The sequence below is a fragment of the Felis catus genome, chromosome F2 (assembly GCF_018350175.1).
Source record: "Felis catus isolate Fca126 chromosome F2, F.catus_Fca126_mat1.0, whole genome shotgun sequence".
Lineage (NCBI taxonomy): Eukaryota > Metazoa > Chordata > Mammalia > Carnivora > Felidae > Felis > Felis catus.
Window position 1 is genome coordinate 61,876,427 of NC_058385.1, and position 20,294 is coordinate 61,896,720.

Sequence of the window (20,294 nt, forward strand, 5' to 3'; positions counted from 1 at the left end):
TAGGTAACTGAAGACAAAAAATTCATAAAACTCCATTAAAAATGTGCTTTCCAAACTACCATTAGCTCTATTCATATATTATTACAATCTAGTGCACTTTTCTTTCACTCACCTTGATTCTGCCTGAGCTCGTATGGTTTAATCATTAGTGCCAGGTCACTGCTGTGCAATATTCTGACAAATAATGGAATCCATGAAGGAGCACTGTCTTTGCAATATTTGATCATTGTCCCATCATCACTTCTCAACTTGCATACACACACAAAAACTGAGCTCCAAAGAGCCCAGCTCTATTAAATAGCTCCTTAATTCCAAGATGCAGAATGAGGAAGTTTCTATCAGACTGGAAATGCTAGCCAACTCCCAAGCATGACAGAGTGCAGTGCAGCGGAATGCACTAACAACTTGACCCTGGCATTGGAGAGAAGACGTCCTGTTTTCAATTGTGTCTAAGCATTACCTACAACACTAAGGCTCATAATCTTCAAAGACTGAGTAATCCCCTTCCATGGCCTCATGTATAGCAAGCAAGGAAGACCCAAAGTTTTAGAGTCTGAGTGTAGAACAACCTGAAAACAAAGGATCCTCAAATCTATGTTGTCTAAGGGCAATTTTGAATTATCCTCATAACTTAGTAGCTCTAGTACAGACTGACTTATATCATCTAAGTTCTAAGCCGAGGAGATATTTTTGATATGTGATACTTAGGTTGTTCTCATAAACATGTTGGCTTTATTTGTGTATGAGGATGGCATTTCTTGCTATTTTCTCTGCTTTTCTAGTTACATTGAATTCTGGGGTAATCTGATTCTGAATTAAAAAGGGAAATTGGATGGTATCTTTCATGCAATTCGGTTGAGAGGTCAAACTGTTACAATCCAATCTTGGAACTATATACAGAGATTTGACAGTTGCTATAAATTTGAATGAAGTATATGGTTCATAGTGTTTTCAAAACAACTGTGTCGCTAAAGAACTGCATGGCTTAAATCCAAGGGGAAGAAGGCCTTTCTAGCAGAGATGACAACAGCTTGACTTAAGATTCTACTCTGATGAATATAACACATCCAACTGTTCTCTCGGGATAACTGCACACTGCTAACTGAATAGGCAAGAGACTGGCTCTATGCAGAATACTCAAAAGAAGTGTAATTAATGAGATACCATCTTTCATCTGGCAAATCTGCAAAGTTGTGTATGTGTGTGTTTTAATTATGATCCTTAAGGCTCACAAGAGCATAGCTAGAGAAGGTGTCCCCCCAGATGGCTTATGAGAGTCCAGACTGATGCATCCTTCTGGAAGGGTAATTTGGCAATGCTTATCATGAACCTAGACTCTGGCTCAGCAACAATCCCACGTTAAGGACTCTAGCCTAAAGAAATAGAGTTGTAGCCTAAGATACATGCAGAAACTCATTGCTTGGATAAAGATATCTAGATCTAGATCTATACAAAATAAATAACTAGAAACAACATTAACAGTCAATAATAGTAGGTTAGGTAAACAAACAGAGGTCCACCAAAGGATGACATACAGAGCAGGAAAATGAAAACAAGTGGCCTCGGTATTTTAGAGTGGACAACTAATAGAGCAAAATCAACAGGCCAGAAACAGGGCGCCTGGGTGGCTCAGTTAGTTAAGCATCCGACTCTTGGTTTCGGCTCACATGATCATCTCATGGTTCATGGGATTAAGCCCCATGTTGGGCTCTGTGTTGATTATGTGGAGTCTGCTTGAGATTCTCTCTCCTTCTGCCTCTCCTGTTCTCTCTCTCTCCCAAAATAAATAAACATTAAAAAAAAAAAACCCACAAAAGGCCAGAAACAGACTCAAAGATGCATAAATGTGGCATGTGACAATATTGAGGAAAGAAAACAATATGTTGGGACAAACTACACAATAATCTGTCAAAAAAGAAAAAAGATTTTTTCAACATGGATCCTATATATGATCATATATATAAAAGTAAATAGGATTAAACAGCTAAATGTAAAAAGTTAACCATGAAAGTACTAGAAAAATATAAGGGAGTGTGTGTATAAATTAAATTATCGGTCAAAAGATCTTTTCTAAACAGTAGTAGCAAATGAAAACGCCACAGATGGAAAGATTGCCTCATAATAGAAAGGGATACTACAAGTTGGGGGAAATATTTGCAACAAGAGAGTCAGAGGGTTAATATTTTTAGTAGAATAAGCTCTTAAAAATTAGTGAGAAAAAGTGGGACAAAGTTGTGGCCATTTCTATTTCTTTGTGAGTTGCCTAAGAAATATGAAAAATATTCATTCTTACTAATAGCCTAAGAAATATAAGTTAAATAATAATGATTTATCATTTTGAAAGATATAATGTCCAATATTGGTGAAAGTGACAATTACCCAAAATAATAAAAACAGGCCCTCTCATATAAGCTGGAGGGAATATAAATTAGTTCCATTCTATTGCAGGAAAATTGACAACTTATTAGAAATCTTAGCATTTGTCACATTCTTTGAACCAGGACTTTGAATTCAAGGAATTAATCCTCAGGAAGTCATTTTGAACCTGCACAACAATTTGGTGCTGAGACTGTTTGCCTCAACAATGCATATAAATATTTAAAAAGCAGAAACCACTGTAATGTCTTCAAATTGAGGATAAAGAAATTAAGTGATATTATGAATGGAATATTATATGGTCACTAAAATCAGTATAGAAACATCTAACATGACAAAATGTTAACAGCATATTATTAAAAGCAGAAAAAACAGATTATAAACAAGTTTAGATTATATGTATAATCTAAATAAATTATAATCTAAATAAATTATATATATAAGTTATATATATATATGATATATATATATACACTGTGAAATCTTGGTTTGCGAGCATAATTCATTTTGGAAATATGCTTGTAATCCAAAACACTTGTATATCAAAGTGAATTTCAAGAACCATTGGCTCAGCTGTGATGATGTGACATTTGGCATCACGTACTCATATTGCAAGACATCACCCGTTCATCACGTTAAAGTTTAGTAGAAATGTCTGCACGTCTTGAGGAACACTCACAGAACAAGTTACCTGCAATCCAAGGTACATATGGGCTCCATGCAGGCTCCATGCTCAATGTGAGGCTTGAACTCACATTGAACAACCCTGAGATTAAGAGTCACGTGCTCAGGAGCCTGGGTAGCTTAGTCAGTTAAGTGTCCAACTCTTCATTTCAGCTCAGGTCATGATCTCATGGTTCGTGAGTTCAAGCCCCATGTCAGGTTCTGCACTGACGGTGTGGAGCCAGCCTGCTTGGGACTCTCTCTCTTCCTGTCTCTCTCTGCCCCTCCTCTGGTTGTTCTCTCTCTCTCTCTCTCTCTCAAAAATAAATAAATTTACCTTTGAAAAAAAAAAGAGTTGCAAGCTCTACCAACCCAGATAGCCAGACACACCCGAAAGACTATTCTTTAAATTAAAAAATGCAACATATGTATAAATTCACATAGAAAAAGCCAATATATATGTGTTTGTGCATACCTATACATAAATAGCGATTTTGTATGCGGAGATGATTTTATTTGTATGCTTTAAGTATTTTCCATTATACATGTACTTGTTTAAATAAAAAGCACTCGTTCCACAAAGAAAAAGAACTGACATTCAACTTTCCTTAAGAAGGGCCCAGGAAGGGTCTTGGATGGAAGATAGGATAGAAAAGTAAGGTCTATTATATATTCAAATCTGCTGCTGTGAACAGAAGAGAAAATGCAATCAATGTTAAGGAATAAGAGCTTTGCTTGCAATAAAGAAGCCCTTGGAAGCCATTCTGACCTTGTCCCCTTCATGGACTGGGCCTGGGTCCTAAATAGCCCTTTTCACTGAGATCCAGGATGAAAAAAAAATGTGCACCATTCATGAGAAGACTCTGACCAGAGCAGGGGCCCAGGCTAGGCTCGGGGCAAGTAAACACCCCACTGTGCTCATGGCATGACCAGCACAGGCTGTGATACCCAGGATGGCAGGAGAACAGTGTTGTGGACAAGACAGGGTGATTTTCAATTTTCCTTGGTACTACTGAGACTTCTCAGTGTATGCTACAAATCCCATTAGCTTCTGGAGCAGTAAACACTTTTCCAAAGTAAATACTCCAAAGTGAGGCCACAAATGCCCCCGTTGCATTATGCGAACACCTCAGAATCACCTCAATGCTGTGCCTCACGAGAGGACCTCTGCTCTCCTTCCTGCAAGCCTGTAATTCATGAGTGTGCAGTTTCCTAAATCTTTTCTTAGCTTTTTGTGCTAGTGTGGTGTAGCCTCGGGCCATCACTATCTGTTCTACTTCCAAAGGTTTTAATCATCTCCATGCTTCCCTCTCCTTTTTCCCTCCTGCCTTAATAAAAAGCAACTTACAAGGGGCACCCATATGCCTAGAAGATTTTCTGCATTCATAAAGTTTAACACTTTCTGCACCAGAGAGGTGCAATCCTGATTTTCTTCTCGACAACACTGATGCTGGTTGGGTTGTGCAGGTGGGGTTGAAAATTACTTTTGTTGTACCCCAATGCCATTGGTGTCCAATAAACTGCTTATATTTTTAGAATGGTAGAACATATTCCCCTACTTGGTCATTATTGGTTTTCTAAATGAGGTCCAGAAATATGTCTTCAAAGGATGTCACTGAGTGTGAAGGACAGGAGGGTAGTCATTAACCACATACTGCTGAAACGATGTAAGACTGAGCCAATCTCTGTGTCAAGGAGTGGAATTTCTCCTCATGTCAGTTTTCTCCTATGGAGCTTTGTTAGGAATGGAGGGATTTGCTTGGGCTTGGCAGGGCAGGTAAAAGAGGGTTAACTGACATATCCAAGTACATAAAATTCAGTTTTGTCGCATTTGACTCAATTACACCTCACCAATAACAGACAAGAAAGCCAACAGAAGTGTATAAAGGACCATTATTCAAGACAAAGAGCTAAGTGGTCTCACTTACCTCTAGTGTAGTTAATACAATCTTCTCAACTGAAGAAAAATAAGCCTCCCACAAGAATTGTGTCTGCTGTCTAAGTGCTAGGATTTTATCCTGATGAATAGACCTGATTGTAGAAGGAATCTGTAACACAAGGTGAACACATAATAACTAGAACTGTAAAACAATGAGATACCATTTGATCAAAATAACCCACCTGGGTTAGGCTTTTATACTTCATAGCATTCAGGTTCTAGCGTACAGATCTCCCAAAAATCACCAATCCTTAAACTGAAATGCCCTTAAGAAGGTGTCACGTACAGACAAACGATACTTACTGGGGATCAGCTTTAACCACCTTTAATGCATGGAAGTTAAAGTTACCTCTAAGATTTGGTAGCAGCTTATCAGTTGTTCAGGGTTCCACAAATCCTCAGTCCTGCACACAACCACATTCTATAGAGAAAGAAGCTATCATCTTTGGGGAAAGGCTGGAAGATATCATCCTCCAAACACTTCCAAGACATGCCATGCCAGGGACGACAAATGATCTACAAAAGGGCTTTTAAGGGAATGTCTCTGAGTCTCTCCATTTAATCTGCAGCTGGACAGTCATTTCTATATGCACACACCTGCTACCTCACCCTGAGAGCTCTTCTGCTCCCCGACCTCTCTTCCTGCCTCTAGCACTTACCCCAATGATGTGCCAAACATCATCCATGTTCAGCCATCACTGTTCTCTACCAGGCTACATGATTTTAAAGGAGAGATCTATGTCCTGTCCATCATGCTACACATTTTAAGGCTAGAAGAGTGATTTTTATTCAAGAAATAAGAGTTAAACTGAACATGGCCATCTGAAGCCACCATAGGGATATCATTATTTTTTACCAGCAGTATAGCTTAATGATTAAGCACAGGGACACCAGAAGTTAGGCCAAAGTGGGATTCTTGGCTCTAACATTTACCAGCTGTGTTTTCTTGGACAAGTTACTTGATCTCTCAAAGATTCCATTTCCTCATTTATAACATGGGGATACTGTACGAACATAACAAGGTTGTAATGGAGATTATCTAAGTGCTTTGCACAGTGCCTAGAACATGGGAAGCTTAATTAACATAGCAAATTATTACTACCACTATTATTATTATTATTATTATTATTATTATTATTATTATTACTTACATAAGGGTCAAAGTTGGATCAATTGCTGCCTAATGTCTGCATGTGAACTTGCTTGGATCTGGAGCTCTGTCTGACATGTACTTCCTGGGTTTCTGGTGAGTTTGCTGGGCTTGCTCCCTATCTTCACCTATAGTTCAAGGTCTATTTCATTTATGGAGTCTATACTCTTAGAGAAGAGTCCTTGTGATTAGCAACTGCTCTCTTGTGCTCACCTCTTTCTGCATGCTTGCTTTGCTAATGTGTAACCAATCAGACAGATGTGGGGGCCTGGGCTGAAGTAGGGATGCTCTGTTAGCTGCTTTAATAAGAAAGTTACTCACGGCATTGTGACCAAGCCTGTATCTGAATTTCCACTAGCGGAGAAGGAGGTGGTAGCACATTTTTTGACTTAAGACTATTCTTCGAAGGAGCAAAGAAACCGCCTCACAATAAGAACACAAGGACAAGCTCACTTGCTTTGGCAATATCCTAAAGCAGATACCAAATCTGTGCCCCAAAGTGTGTATCTGGATGCCCACCACTGAAGAAGCATGGAGGCAACAGGTAAAGGAAAAGCAATGGCAGGCAAACATTAGCCCGGAATCAGAGCTCAAGGTCAAATGGAAGTAAAATACCCTTGGAGAAGGTAGAAAAACCATCCATATTGTGGATCCTTGCTACATCAAAGACTATTTTTATTTACTGAGAAAATTACCAAGATTGCCAAAAAAGACTAGGAAAAAGCTACCATGAACAATTTCATGATCAGGTTCTCTTCTAAATGCCAATGGTACTTTCTAAGAGTCCTATAGGTAGACTTCACTGTTTTGTCATGATCACAGGAAACCAGTCCATTAGAAAATGCCAAAAGCTACTGCCACTGTGTAGTCTCCAGAAAACTAAGTGGGCTGAAGTTATGAAAGAAGAGAGGGAATATCATACATTAACCTACCGGTACATTCCCCTCTTCTATAGAAGCCACAATTTGATGTTGGGACATCAAATAAAATACATGCTACCTGTTTGTACGTATAATATAAGTGACAGCCCTTTGCAAAGTGCTCTGGAAGAGAATTCCAAGTGACTGAAAAGACAAGAGTTCCAAGTTTTAATGGCATTTGGCTATTGGTTATTAATCTGCTTGTCCTGAGAGACAGGTATATGCGAGAGTGATAAATTAATTCCAATTTGGCCGGATTGTTCAGTGTGGCAGAACTCAATGAAGTCTTAATAAAAGGTCACGTATGGCAACAAAACTAATGGAATCTACCGAAATAGATATAGGAAAGCAACATTCAGCTCTCCTGGTGACATAATGACAAGAATATATTCAAATAAAAACATCCGAGCTGTTCTAAAACAAGAAACGAAAAATTGTAACATAACAACAACACTTCCCAGAGCAGACATTTGGGCTCGGTGCCAGCCCTTTACAACCATTGTCAACGACAGTGCAGTCGCTGTTCAATATGGAGGCAGCTGTGCAAAGACAGACTGCGTACGAGATGGGAGAACGAGAGCAAGTTTGGGTGGGTGCAGGATCGAAAACAAAATCTTCAGAGTTAAGCCAAAAACTGCTGCGGAAGGTGAAATACATATCACCTTTGGTGAAACATTAGAAGCCGGACAACCGCACTCAAGTATCCCGGAATGCCCTCCTGTCCAAGACAAACTCCCAAGTTATTCACATCAAATTCACAGGAGCATTGGTAAACAACGGGAGATATTAGGGCTGATGTTTTTTATTCCTTTTAGTTCCCAAACGTCCTGTAATGATCATGTATTATTTAAAAAAAAAATCATAAAAAGGAGGAAAGAGGCAACATGGAAAGGACCCACACAGATCAGTTTTGTCTGGCCTTTCATGAGTCAATGTTTTCAGCATATGCCATTCTGCCTGGGGAGGATTTTGCTAGGTGACATAGTCTTCTTTTGTGTTGGAGGTCCCAGGGGCCATAGAGTGATCTACCTGAGTACCAGAGAGAGCCATGTTTTGGGAGCTGTGTTCAGCTTGGCTTGCCTAATCCATAGCGCTCTTGATTACAGGTACGTCACCCGTTACTTTAGGAAGACTACTGTGTTACTTCACCAGCCAGCTAGCAGACTGGCCAGCAGCACAAGCAGAAGCAACAAGAGAGTTAGAAACTCAATTTTCTTTTTTTGTTTTTTGTTTTTTTTTGTTTTTTTTTTTTTAATTTTTTTTCAACGTTTTTTATTTATTTTTGGGACAGAGAGAGACAGAGCATGAATGGGGGAGGGGCAGAGAGAGAGGGAGACACAGAATCAGAAGCAGGCTCCAGGCTCTGAGCCGTCAGCCCAGAGCCCGACGCGGGGCTCGAACTCACGGACCGCGAGATCGTGACCTGGCTGAAGTCGGACGCTTAACCGACTGCGCCACCCAGGCGCCCCGTCTTTTTTTTTGTTTTTTAATGTTTCTTTATTTTGAGAGAGAAATAGAGAGCAAGAGGGGGAGGGGCAGAGAGCGAGGGAGACAGAATCCCAAGCACATCCCTGATGTGGGGCTCGAACCCACAAACCATGAGATCGTGACCTGAGCAGAAATCAAGAGTCAGACGCTTAACTGACTGAGCCACCCAGGCGCCCCAGAAACTCAATTTTCCCAATAATTTTTTTTTTAAAGCTAGGACATTAAAAAAACCATTCTACCGTATTGTGGTAGTTCAAGATAGAGTATATACTGCCATCAAAGGAAAACATTAAAATATTCTATAATTTTAGAGAAAGGAGTATAACAAATTATGTGGAACCTACAATATTATTACATGAAAGGGCTTTAGAAATCCTCAGTGACTGACAATTACTGCCCTTGGATTTCTCTGTATCATATTCCTCTCCCCAGGCAGCTCCTGAGAAGTTCAAACTTTTATTAGGTATCCTTGTAGAAGACTGGTTGACCATATATGAGTGGATTTATTTCTAGGCATTCTATTTTGTGCATTTGGTCTGTATCTCTCTCTATATGCCAGTACAATATCATTTTGATCACTGTAGCTTTGTAATGTATTCTGAAATCAGGAATTATGATGCCTCCAGCTTTGTCCTTTCTCAAGACTGATTTGGTTATTTGAGGTCTTTTGTGGTTCCATATGAATTTTAAAATTAGTTTTCTACTTCTGTAAAAAAATGCCATTGGGATTTTGATAGGGACTGCATTGAATCTGTAGATCAATTTAGGTAAAATGACCATTTTAATAATATTAAGTCTGATTTCTGCAATACAGGAGAACATGGATGAACCTGGAGGATATTAGGCCAAGGGACGTAAACCAGTCACAGAAAAGACAAATGCTGTATGATTCTACTTACCTGAAGTCTCTAAAACAGCCAAATTCATAGGACTAAAGAGCAGAATGCTAGTTGCCAGGGTTGGGGGTGAGGAAGAAATGGGGAGTTACTAATCAGTGGGCATAAAGTTTCAGTTAAGCGAGATGAATAAGCTCAAGAAATATGTAGTACACTTCCCCACAGTCAGCAATAATGTATCGTGCATTTAAAAATAAGAGGATAAATCTCATCTTAAGTGTTCTTGCTACAGTAAAATAAAATAAAATAAAATAAAGTAAAATAAAATAAAATAAAATAAAATAGAGATCCAAATGGCAAAAAAATACATTTAAAAAACCAATTTTATCAGAGGCCGCTCTTTTAAATATACATGTTAAAGATTAACACTGCTCAGGCTCCCAGACCAGATCATTTGAGCAATGATAACACTAATTATACGAATCAACCCTAGAGACCTCCCTCTTTCTGAAAATTAATCTGAAGGCAATTACAGAAACAAGGGAAAGGAATATGGAGTGGCAGGATGGTACAAAAGCTCTCTTGTATCATTTCTAAAACTCCTGGATAGGGAAGAGGATGGGTGTACACCTCTTCTTCCTTTCAAGTTCATGCCCTTCACCTGCCACTTCTCCTTTTCCAAATATATTCCCTAGACCTGGGTGGATTTTGTGTTGGAAAGTGAACAATGTCATATTAAATGACTTCATATTCGCCACGACACAGGCAATTTTCTCCTGATAAAATTTCTTTTATAGAGCTGACCTTTTGGATTCATCTTCTTTGAAAGTTTGGACGGCGGCAGCAATAATACACTCATCTGCTGAAGGCTGGAGCCCCTTCCTTACCTGTAATAACAATCTCTCATCGCCTATGACGGCAGCTTGGTTCCAATTAATCACTTCAGAGAATGGCAACTCCCATCCATTGCTGAGCATCACAGGGACACAGGCAGCCTGGGTGAGGAAGGGGGCATTCATGAGTGTGAAGGAAGCAGCAGGGGGACATTCCAATCAGAGGTGACATCAGTGCAAATTCAATTACTGGCATTTCTTGCTTGGATCATTGCGTGGATCCTAGACTGCTTAGTCCAGAAGAAAAGTAAACTTACGGGGGTGCCTGGGTGGCTTAGCTGGTTAAACTTCTGACTCTTGATTTTGGCTCAGGTCATGATCTCACAGTTTGTGAGTTTGAGCCCCATGTCAGGCTCTGTGCTGAGGGTGCAGAACCTGCTAGGGATGCTGTCTCTGTCTCTCTGTCTCTCTCTGTCTGCCCCTCACCTGCTCATGCTCTCTCTCTCTCTCTCTCTCTCTCTCTCTCAAAATAAAGAAAGTTAAAAAACCAAAAAGGAAAAGTAAGCTTATATGAGTTATCAAGTCATGTGAAGGCTGTACATATCCAGCCAAGATTTTAATGTTTGCAAGTCTTGCCCTCAAATGCTAAAACCCCATTTCTATTCTAGTACATGGTTTGGCTGACCTTACCTCCATGGAGACGGCTGGCCTTGTTTGAGAAGTTTTATTGATGTAACAAAATCATGCACCAACAATATCCTAGCATAAAACCAACCTTGAATATAAACAGTTTTGTCAATGTAACTGCCACAAGTCTGCTTGTGAAGTGGTTTATCCCACTGTCAGGTGCAACAAAGAGCAAAATGGGGCTTGGCATTCCTAATGAAGCTTTTTGTGGACTTAACTATTACAGGGTGTTCACCTTTCCCTTGCTGTGCAAACATCTGAGCCAGAACCTTGTTCCGTGTCACTGTGGAGGGATCCAAACCACTGTCGTAACAATGTACTGTCTGCACAGTGATCTGACAGCCAAGAAACGCCAGGCTAAGGACACGGGTCTGGTTCCAAAGCAGAGAACAATTTGCTTCGTGCCACATCCGAACGAGGCTACCAGAACATTAGTGACCGTATGCTTCACGGAACACAGAGCGCACTGGAAAGGACCTTAAAGAAAAGGAAGCTCTTCTGTTGAAGGACATGACAGAATGGCATACATTACGGAGTACTGTGCAAAAAGCATAGACTCTGGCAAGGTGCAGAACATAGAGGGGGAAGAACAGAGAGGCCAAGAGGTAAGGAGTGGAGGAGGAGAATCTTAGCTGGGAGCACGCTTTCTCGAGATCCAGGAGGGCTGGTTGCAACTCTCAGGTGGTTAATGTCGGACAAGTGTCTCATCAGGTGAGGCATTTCTGCAGAGTGAGGTTAATGAGCAGAACCTCACACAGGCCCCGGAGCTGCAGAGCCTCAGAATAGCTGGGCCAAGTGAATAGCGTGACCCATTGTGCATCACTCTTGGAATTTAGAGGTACCAAGAGATGACTGAGGAGGATGGGCAGAAAAGACAATTTGCTTTTTTTTTTTAATTACAAAAATTTTTTTAAACATTTATTTTCAAGAGACAGAGATCGAGTATGAGCGGGGGAGGGGCAGAGAGAGAAGAGAGAAGGAGACACAGAATCCAAAGCAGGCTCCAGGCTCTGAGCTGTCAGCAGAAAGCCTAACGTGGGGAGCGAACCCATGAACTATGAGATCATAACCTGAGCCGAAGTTGGACACTCAACTGATTGAGCCACCCAGGTGCCCCAAGACAATTTATTTTTTGGAAGCACCACCAATCAGCCATTTTCTTTCTTTTTTTCTTTTCTTCTCTTCTCTTTTCTTTTCTCTTCTTTTCAATGCTCTTTTCTTTTCTTTTCAATGCTTACTTTTGAGTGGGGGAGGGGCAGAGAGAGGGAGACAGAGGATCTGAAGCAGGCTCTGCACTGACAGCAGAGAGCCCGATGTGGGGCTCGATCTCACAAACTGCGAGATCATGACCTGAGCCGAAGCCGGATGCTTAACCAACTGAGCCACCCAGGTGCCCCCAGTAAGTCATTTTCTTAAGCCAGTGCTCTTGAGACCGGCTTCCAAGAGCAGAAAAGTATCTGCAAGGCTGCTGTTGGGCAGTCAGATCCATCCTCTGTCGGCAAACATGTCTCTGAAGAACACCTCCTCCCTGGTGGTGAAACAGTTGAATCTTCTCAGGTCCAAAGACAAGGAGTGAATCCTCTTTCCGCCCCCTCTCTTATAAAAAATGTCACAGACTTTCTTGGGGAAACAGGTTCCAGGTGTTCAAGGCAAACTATGCATTCTGCTTAGATCCCCGCAGAAGGGTTAAGGTTAAACCCACCCTGACTTCAGTCCTCAGCCCTATTCTGGGGAGGTCTCAGGGTCTCTTACCTGCAGAGCCTCCAGGAACCTGAAGGACCCAAGCCTGCGACCACGAGGAACCAGACAGAAAGTGGCATTGTGCAGCATTTCCCGATAATCATACCTAGAAGGAGAGGAGGAACAATCAGCAAACGAAGACCCATGAGGAGTGGCGGGGTGGGGGGAGGGGTCAGTGAACATCTGCGGGTGTATACGTAACATGGAATTACCCAGAGCGGCTCAGGAGACACGCTGGGCAGGTAGTTCTCACTTCCCCTTTGGGGAGTGAGGGGTGTTGCATGAACAACAAATGTGAACTTTCACGAGGGGCAAAGTAGTTAGGGTGTTTTGCAAGCAGTACATGAAAGGCAAGTCTGATGTTCCCAGTAACAATTTGGCTTGCCCACGGTTTGCTTCCAAAAATCAGATTTCTTGTGTCTTGATCAAATGTCTTGTCCCCATGAGCTTAAAAGCAAAAGATCACAACGAGTAGTTCTTGTTTAATGCCATGTCATTCAGCAAAACTAAGACTGTCCTTGTTTCCCACCCCACAAAACCATGCTGTTAAAACCTACCCAGGAAACCTCCATTACAAGCACAGAACATTTACTTTCTCCTTCAAGCTGGAGTTTCTACGTTTAACCAAGAATATGCAGCGACGCCAGACAAATACTCATATATAAGAATGGATAACATAACTTACAGCGGAAACACAAGAGAGACAGAAGGAGCTGGCCTAAGAAATGTGAAAATAAGAATAACAGGAGAAAAAAAAAAGCATAGCGTGGGGTGCGGAAAACCAGGGTGCAGAAGAGGATTGTTTCTTTTACTCAGATACCACTTGACGGTACAACACGGTTCTTGCGCTTGAAAAAAGGCAAAATATAACATGAGCGCCGGCTGTCTCTTTAGGCTGGGGAAGTGCAGGAAAGGCGACAAGCATTTCATTTTGTTTAGGGATATCCCCTTAAAAGTGGCTTCCGCAAACACATTCCTAAACACGCAGTTTCAGGTTCATTATGAGTTTAAGCAAACTTGGGGAAGCAGAAATGGCTCGTGCCCTGTGCAAGCCTAGATTCTCAGAGCTAAGATGAAATCACTCTCATTTTTCAAGAGCTTGCAATGCTCGGCAGACAGGTGTGACTTTGACAGTAGCATATGTCACCAGCATTTTCTGACTCTAATAGTCTAATTTAATCATAGCCTGAAGGCATCGGATTCTTCCCTCCTCGTTTTGGGATACTGATATATACATTTATATTTTTAAAGTCCACATCTATTTTTATATTCTCATACAAACTAGGCATATGGGAGTAAGCCAATTTTCAATTATAAACCCGTCATTAAGAAGAGACATCATGCAAAGGACCATTTGCTTAAACAAGCTTGTACAACTAATTTGCACAAGAAAAGGTCACCATGAATGGATTAAGATTATCTCCATTGAGAGTAAAATAAAAACCCTTGCTGCATTAATTAAACTGCAAAATAGACTTGAAAGTAGAAAAGATTTTTAAGAGGGCTCAAATTTGGCTAAATAAGAAATATTAAATTACGATGGTAATGCCTTCTCCTTTGCTCACCAAACACGGGGAAGTAATTGATAAGTATCTTCAAATTCAACTGTTAAAAAATGTCTGGCTCTCTCCCTTAACCGATGAAGAGGGAAATATGTGCACACACACATATACTTATAAAGTTTAAACTCAAATTGTTTTAATATAAAAAGGTCAAATATACTTCAGACTACAGCAAAGTTTAGTAAGTGCCCAGAATAGAAACCCCTGAGGGATTAGCACAGAAGGTCCTACACCCTCATCATTAGGCTGCTAAAAATGTAGAACCCTATTAATGTTCTGGATTGTAACAAGTTTCAAAGTTGCCAGTTGCAGAATTTACTTTGGGGAAGGAGTAGAGGTAGAGAGAAGGCAGAAAACTTACAGCAAAAAAATCACCTGACAGTTATTCTAGGGTGTTGGTTTTTAAGTGGTGGCACAGGAGTATTTGCTGATGTAGGGGATAAAGCTTACATGATTGAAGCTTGTGTTCATTCATACAGCAGGTAAAGGGAGATGTGGGATGAACATCCTTGCCACTAGGTAGCTGTGACATTAGGAATAAAACACATGAGCACTCCGGGCCTTACTTTCCTCATCAGCAAAATGACTAGAGATTGTCTGAACACTCCATTATTCTTTATGTTATTTTTAGGTGAGGAAGAAGAATGTTCTGGGGTGCATGGGTGGCTCCGTCAGTTGATAAGCATCCGACTCTTGATTTCAGCTCAAGTCATGATCTCACAGTTCATGGGATGGAGCCAGTGTAGGGCTCTGCACTGAGTGTGAAGTCTGCTTGGAATTCTCTCTCTCTCTGCCCCTCCCCCTGCTCATGGTCACACACACTCTCTCTCTCTCTCAAAATAAAGAAACAAACTTAAAAAAAAAAAAAAAAGAGAGAAGAATGTCCTTTCAGAATATCCCACTGCTCCAAAGGTTTCCAAAACCCTTGTATAAATGTATGTGTGCATATATATATATATATATACACACATATATGCATATATATATGTATAAATATCTGCTCATGTGTATACAATGTATGTTTAACACATAAAGACATATACAGAACATGTGCACACAAAACTTAGAACAATGATTTTCAGACTTCTAACCATGCTCAGTCCGTCAGCCAGCCTCTCTTTCGGGCTCTAGTGAGAGGGAACCTATGAATGGATAAGTGTGTTCTAACTGAGGGAGTAATGATACCCTGAAAGGGGGGGCAGTTTTCCCAGGCGGGCCACACTTGTGTTTGGTGCCCACCCACTCAGCCTTTCTGGGACCCATCTCTCCATTTTGGTGTTCTCACACACCCACATCTACCTCCTTCTCGATGCTTGAACTCATTCAATTTTTTAGTCACTGTCTCAAAAAACACTATGTCCCAGGCCCTGTTCTAGTCCTGCAGATGTTGTGCAGAGAATACCCTTCTCCAGTCACTAGGCTTATCAAGGAATCATCAAGGAATCATCTGATAATTAGGAGAGGATGATCAGAACTCCAGGTGTAAAATTACCTGGAAATCTGCATTATAAAGTACACCCGAGAAGGCTGGCCTTGCAAAGGGAGACACTAAGGAACTCTGGACACTCTCCCTAACAAAACAACAATTTAACTGGTAAAAATTATTAAAAAAAAAAAAAAACCCAAAACCAAAAACCTCATTCATTTAAATTTTCTGGAAACTGTCCTAAAGGTCTAATGACAAATGGAAAAACATTTGTTCGGGAGAAGCTACAGAATCTTGGCAAGAACACTGAGTGTCTGTGGCGTTTGAACCATGGTCTGCTCCATTACCAACCCCTCCCAGCTCTGCCTCATCGAATCTCCATCTCAGACAAGTTCAGTCAAGAAGGCTGGGCTCCTTCTCCCACAAGTTGCCATCAAGAAAGTGAAAAGACAACCCACAGCAAAAAGAAAATATCTGAAAATCATTGATCTGGTAAGAGACTGTTATCCAGAATATGTAAAGAAGTCTGCCATTCAACAATCAAAAGACAAATAATCCAATCTTAAAACAAGCCACGAATTGACTAGATATTGTTCCAAAGAAAATATACAAAATGCCAATAAGCACAAAGATCCTCAACATCATTAACCGTTAAAGAAATGCAAATCACCCACGAGGATGGCTATCATCAAAAGGACAGGTGAGAACAGGTGCTCATGAGGCTGAGGAGAAATTGGAACCCTTGCATATTCCTGCCGGGAATGTAAAATGGTGCAGTCACGTTGGAAAAAAGTTGGGCAGTTTCTTTTAAAACTAAAAGTGGGATTAGCATATGACCCAACAATTGCACTCTTGGGCATTTAGCCCAGAGAAAATGAAAACTTATTTTCACGCAGAAACTTGTCCATGAATGTTCACAGCAGTTTTATCCTTAATAGCCCCAAACGGGAAACTATCCAAATGTCCTTCAATGGGTGAATAATTCAACAAACTGTGGTACATCTACAGCCTAGAATACTTCTCAGCAATAAAACGAAATGAACTATCGATACACACAACATCCTCAAGGAAATTATGCTAAGTGAAAAAGCCAGTCTCAAAAAGGTGAACACTGCCTTATTTATTTATATAGCATTCGTGAAGTAACATAATTTTAGGGATACATAACAGATTAGTAGTTACCAAAGGTTAGAGATGGGGGAGAAGGACAGGCAGAGAGAGGACAGGTCAAGTGAGGGGGACGGGCTTCTCAGAGGGATGAATTCTCCCCTATTAAGTTTAGAAGTGTAAATCACATCGGAATCATAAACATCTTCAAAATGAGGTAATTAACACATGATATCCTAAGCAAAAAGGTAAGTAGATAGGGCAGGCACCTAATCTCAGACACCTTTCCACTTCAAGTCAATAAATGGTTTTGTTACCCTCTTCAGATGGGCATTAAGTTCCCCATTGTGTAGGTGGTGATACAGAAGTTAGTTTTTATAAATGGCTGCAAAGAAAAACGCAATAAAGTGACATGGCCAGAATTTAACCTAGAAACCAGGAACCACTCTATGGCCGTAATAATTTTCGCCTTAAAGTTGTGCCGAATAATGGATGGGATACACCCCATTTAAAATGGGCCCTGTAACAATGCAAAATTGAAGTCCTTCCCCCCCATATGAAACACATTGTAGCTGGCGGCAATTCAGTGTACCCGAGGAAGGGGGGGTCAGCGTGGCAAGTGCAAGGTTCCCCAAGTGCCTTCCCCCACAGGAACATCATCCACACCCCCTGGGAACTTTGTGGAAATGGGAATGCCCAGCCCACCGAGGCCCACTGGTGTAGAAACTCCAGAGGAAGGGCCCAGAATCCTGCTGCCACAAGCCCTCCAGGTAATTAGGACGCATCCTAAATTTTGTGCGAAGAGCTCACAGAAAATTTGAGTTAAGAGGTCAGGAATACAAAGCTTTGTGGGTTAAGCAGCTTTAGACACAGCCAAACCTGGGTTCCCCTTTGCTATTTACAAGCTGGGTGATCTTGGGAAAGTTATTTGTCGAAATCTCAGGTTTCCTGGTGGGCAAATGGAGATACTTCTACTGTGAGGCTTAGCTGGTACAATTTAACTGAAGCACGGGCATATCCTAACCCATCCATAAATGGTAGCTATTATCATTACAGCTGAAGGAAGGCAACAGATATAATGGAAAACAAAGCCGACCTGAAAAGTTAGAGGACCTGGCTTGAGGAACCTGGGTTCTGGATCTGCCACTTCCTGTATGGCCCTGTGTAAAAGAAGTTCTCCATGCTTCAAAGCAGTTAAGATCAAATGAGATAGAGTCCGTGCCCTATAAACTGCAATGCACTAGGCAAACTGTAAGCTGTTGTGGTAAATTACATCAGGACGAGAGGAATAAAAACATTAAAAAAAAAAAAAGAAAAATGAAAAAAGAAAAGAAAGAACAGATTCCCCAAGACAGAGCCAAACACAAATGTGGAACAGACCCTTTAAAATAAAATGCAAACAGAAGCTGGGAATCACAACAGAACAGCAGCTTCTAATTGAAAGGATTTTGCCTTATTTTCAAAAGCTACACAGACAAGGATGCTGCCGGTGCAGCATGCCCACCGGCCGTCCCGTGCTTCCCTCAACCTCTCTGTAGCACACACAGTTGCCATGTGAGCCTGCTTTTTGCTAATCAAAGAATCAAAGAGGGTAGGGAAGAAGCCAAGCGATCCAGCCTCTCATCTCTGTAGTCACGCAATTCCAGTCTCCCCATGATGTTGCTACAGTTTGTCTCAAGTATTTATTTATAAAGTGAACCATCTACGCTATCTGTTCCCTCCAGTCCCCATCCTCATAAGTACTTAATCTTCTTTGCTTACACCCAGGTTTGAACTGTATCCTTTAGGAGAAAAAGAAAGAAAACAAAACCAATGTATGGCCGCTGTAGTTCCATTAAGTACACTGGATGAGGGAAATAAAACAAGGTCCTTAGCACCTCCCCTGTGCTTTCTTTCACTCACTCAAACAACATTAATTAGCTGAATGCCTACCATGTGTCACGCATTCCTCAAAGAACCAACGGTCCAGGGAAAAGGCAGATGTGTTATCAACTGATTGTTATTCAGTGAGGGAATATGATGATCAATGATTATTATTTATCGGTAGGATGGAGGCATGAGGTGGAGATTATGCAGAGAAACAACAGCGACAACTTGGCTTTGGTGGGGAGACTGAGAAGCAGGGATGCCTCCAGGAGGAAGGGAGACGGAGCTAATTATTAATGGAAGAGCAAGAATCAGCCTGGTAAGGCTGAGAGGAGGCAATCGGCATTTCTGGGGGTAGAAACAGACAGCGGGAGCAAACACCAAGATGAGAGAACCCACCGCAGTTTGGGGAGGGCGAGGCAGTGGGGGAGGGGGGAGGGGAGTGAAACTACCAGTAGGGTGGGGTCCCACTGGGAGGACAATGTGTGGTATTTCCTGGAGCTCAGACATAATCCTGTGTGTTGGATTGAGTCACTGAAGGGCTCAAGCAGAAGAAGGACACGCTCCCAATGGCATTCTTACAACTTGATAGAACACAACTTCACAGGCAAGTGCTTAGTGCAGACAGTCTGATAACCTTGCCAACAATGCAGGTCACAACTATGGAGCCATAAAGGGCTCCACTTCCACGCTTTCTGATACCAAAGAGCCTCTGCCTTCCACCACACCATGCTGCCTCTTTGGTCAGCTCACACAAATGCAAGGTCTGAAAGTACATTCCTTTCTTTCTTTTTTAGTAATCTCTGCACCCAACATGGGGCTCCAACTCACCACTCCAAGATCATGAGTCACGCTCTCCACTGACTGAGCTGGCCAGGCGCCCCTGAAACGTTTCTTATGGAGCGAATCCCTAAGCAGTTCATCTAGTGTCAAGCACTGGTAACAAGTGGCTACCGCTAAGAGGACCCTTTCTCCTCTACTCAAAGCCCTGCATCATGTCACGTGAGCAGTTCAGTCCAAGATGGTGCTCTGTTTTTATTCACCATGTTGCCTTAGACCCTTTCTTGGACTTCACAGATTCAACACGTAAAATTTCAATGACTTTTGAGAAAACCCAAAGCCCATAACATGTAATAACATGAAATTGGCCCAAGACACAAATTTGAACTGAGAAACATACCTTTCAGTCAGAAAATGGGTCCAGTTGGCCACTATAGTATGGCTATCTGTTGTCACGTAAGCATACATACAGAGGAGAACAGGCCCCCGTGGTCTTTGAGAATTCGTGGGACACGCCAAGCCTCAGTTTCTTCACCACTTGCTCACACAACTCTTGTGCACATGAATGAACTCCATATGCTCCAGTGTCGGGTAAATGACCAGAGCTATACTAATGTGTGGTGCTGGCCCAGGCTGACCAGATTGGCTGCAGCCTCAGGGACATTTACTGCCCTGCAGCCGGAAGGCACTTGCTGTGGAAGTGCTGTGATTCCTCACATGGGTGATTCTTGCCTGGAGCGCTGCCTGCTGCCAGAACCTCAGGGGCACCCGGTCATGCCATAGGTTAGGATGCGATTTCTCTTTAATGCTTCTCAAAAGGATGCTGCTGGCCCCAAGTTTTCCAATGCAGAGAGCAGTGGTTGGCTACAAGGAGGGACATGCATCTACATCCATCCTTCACACTTGAAGGGCTATCCGCAG

At 41.6% G+C, this 20,294-nt stretch overlaps 1 protein-coding gene across 1 annotated transcript in view; it reads right to left on the reverse strand.

Moving 5' to 3' along the window:
* Positions 1–20,294, reverse strand: part of EXT1 (exostosin glycosyltransferase 1) — a 288,305-nt gene that overhangs the window by 23,516 nt on the left and 244,495 nt on the right. Inside the window, exons 2-4 of the mRNA XM_023248762.2 lie at positions 12,645–12,738; positions 10,260–10,367; positions 4,968–5,087 (exon numbers count right to left, since the gene is read on the reverse strand). Coding sequence (XP_023104530.1) covers positions 4,968–5,087; positions 10,260–10,367; positions 12,645–12,738 — 322 coding nt within the window. The remainder of the gene's footprint in view (positions 1–4,967; positions 5,088–10,259; positions 10,368–12,644; positions 12,739–20,294) is intronic.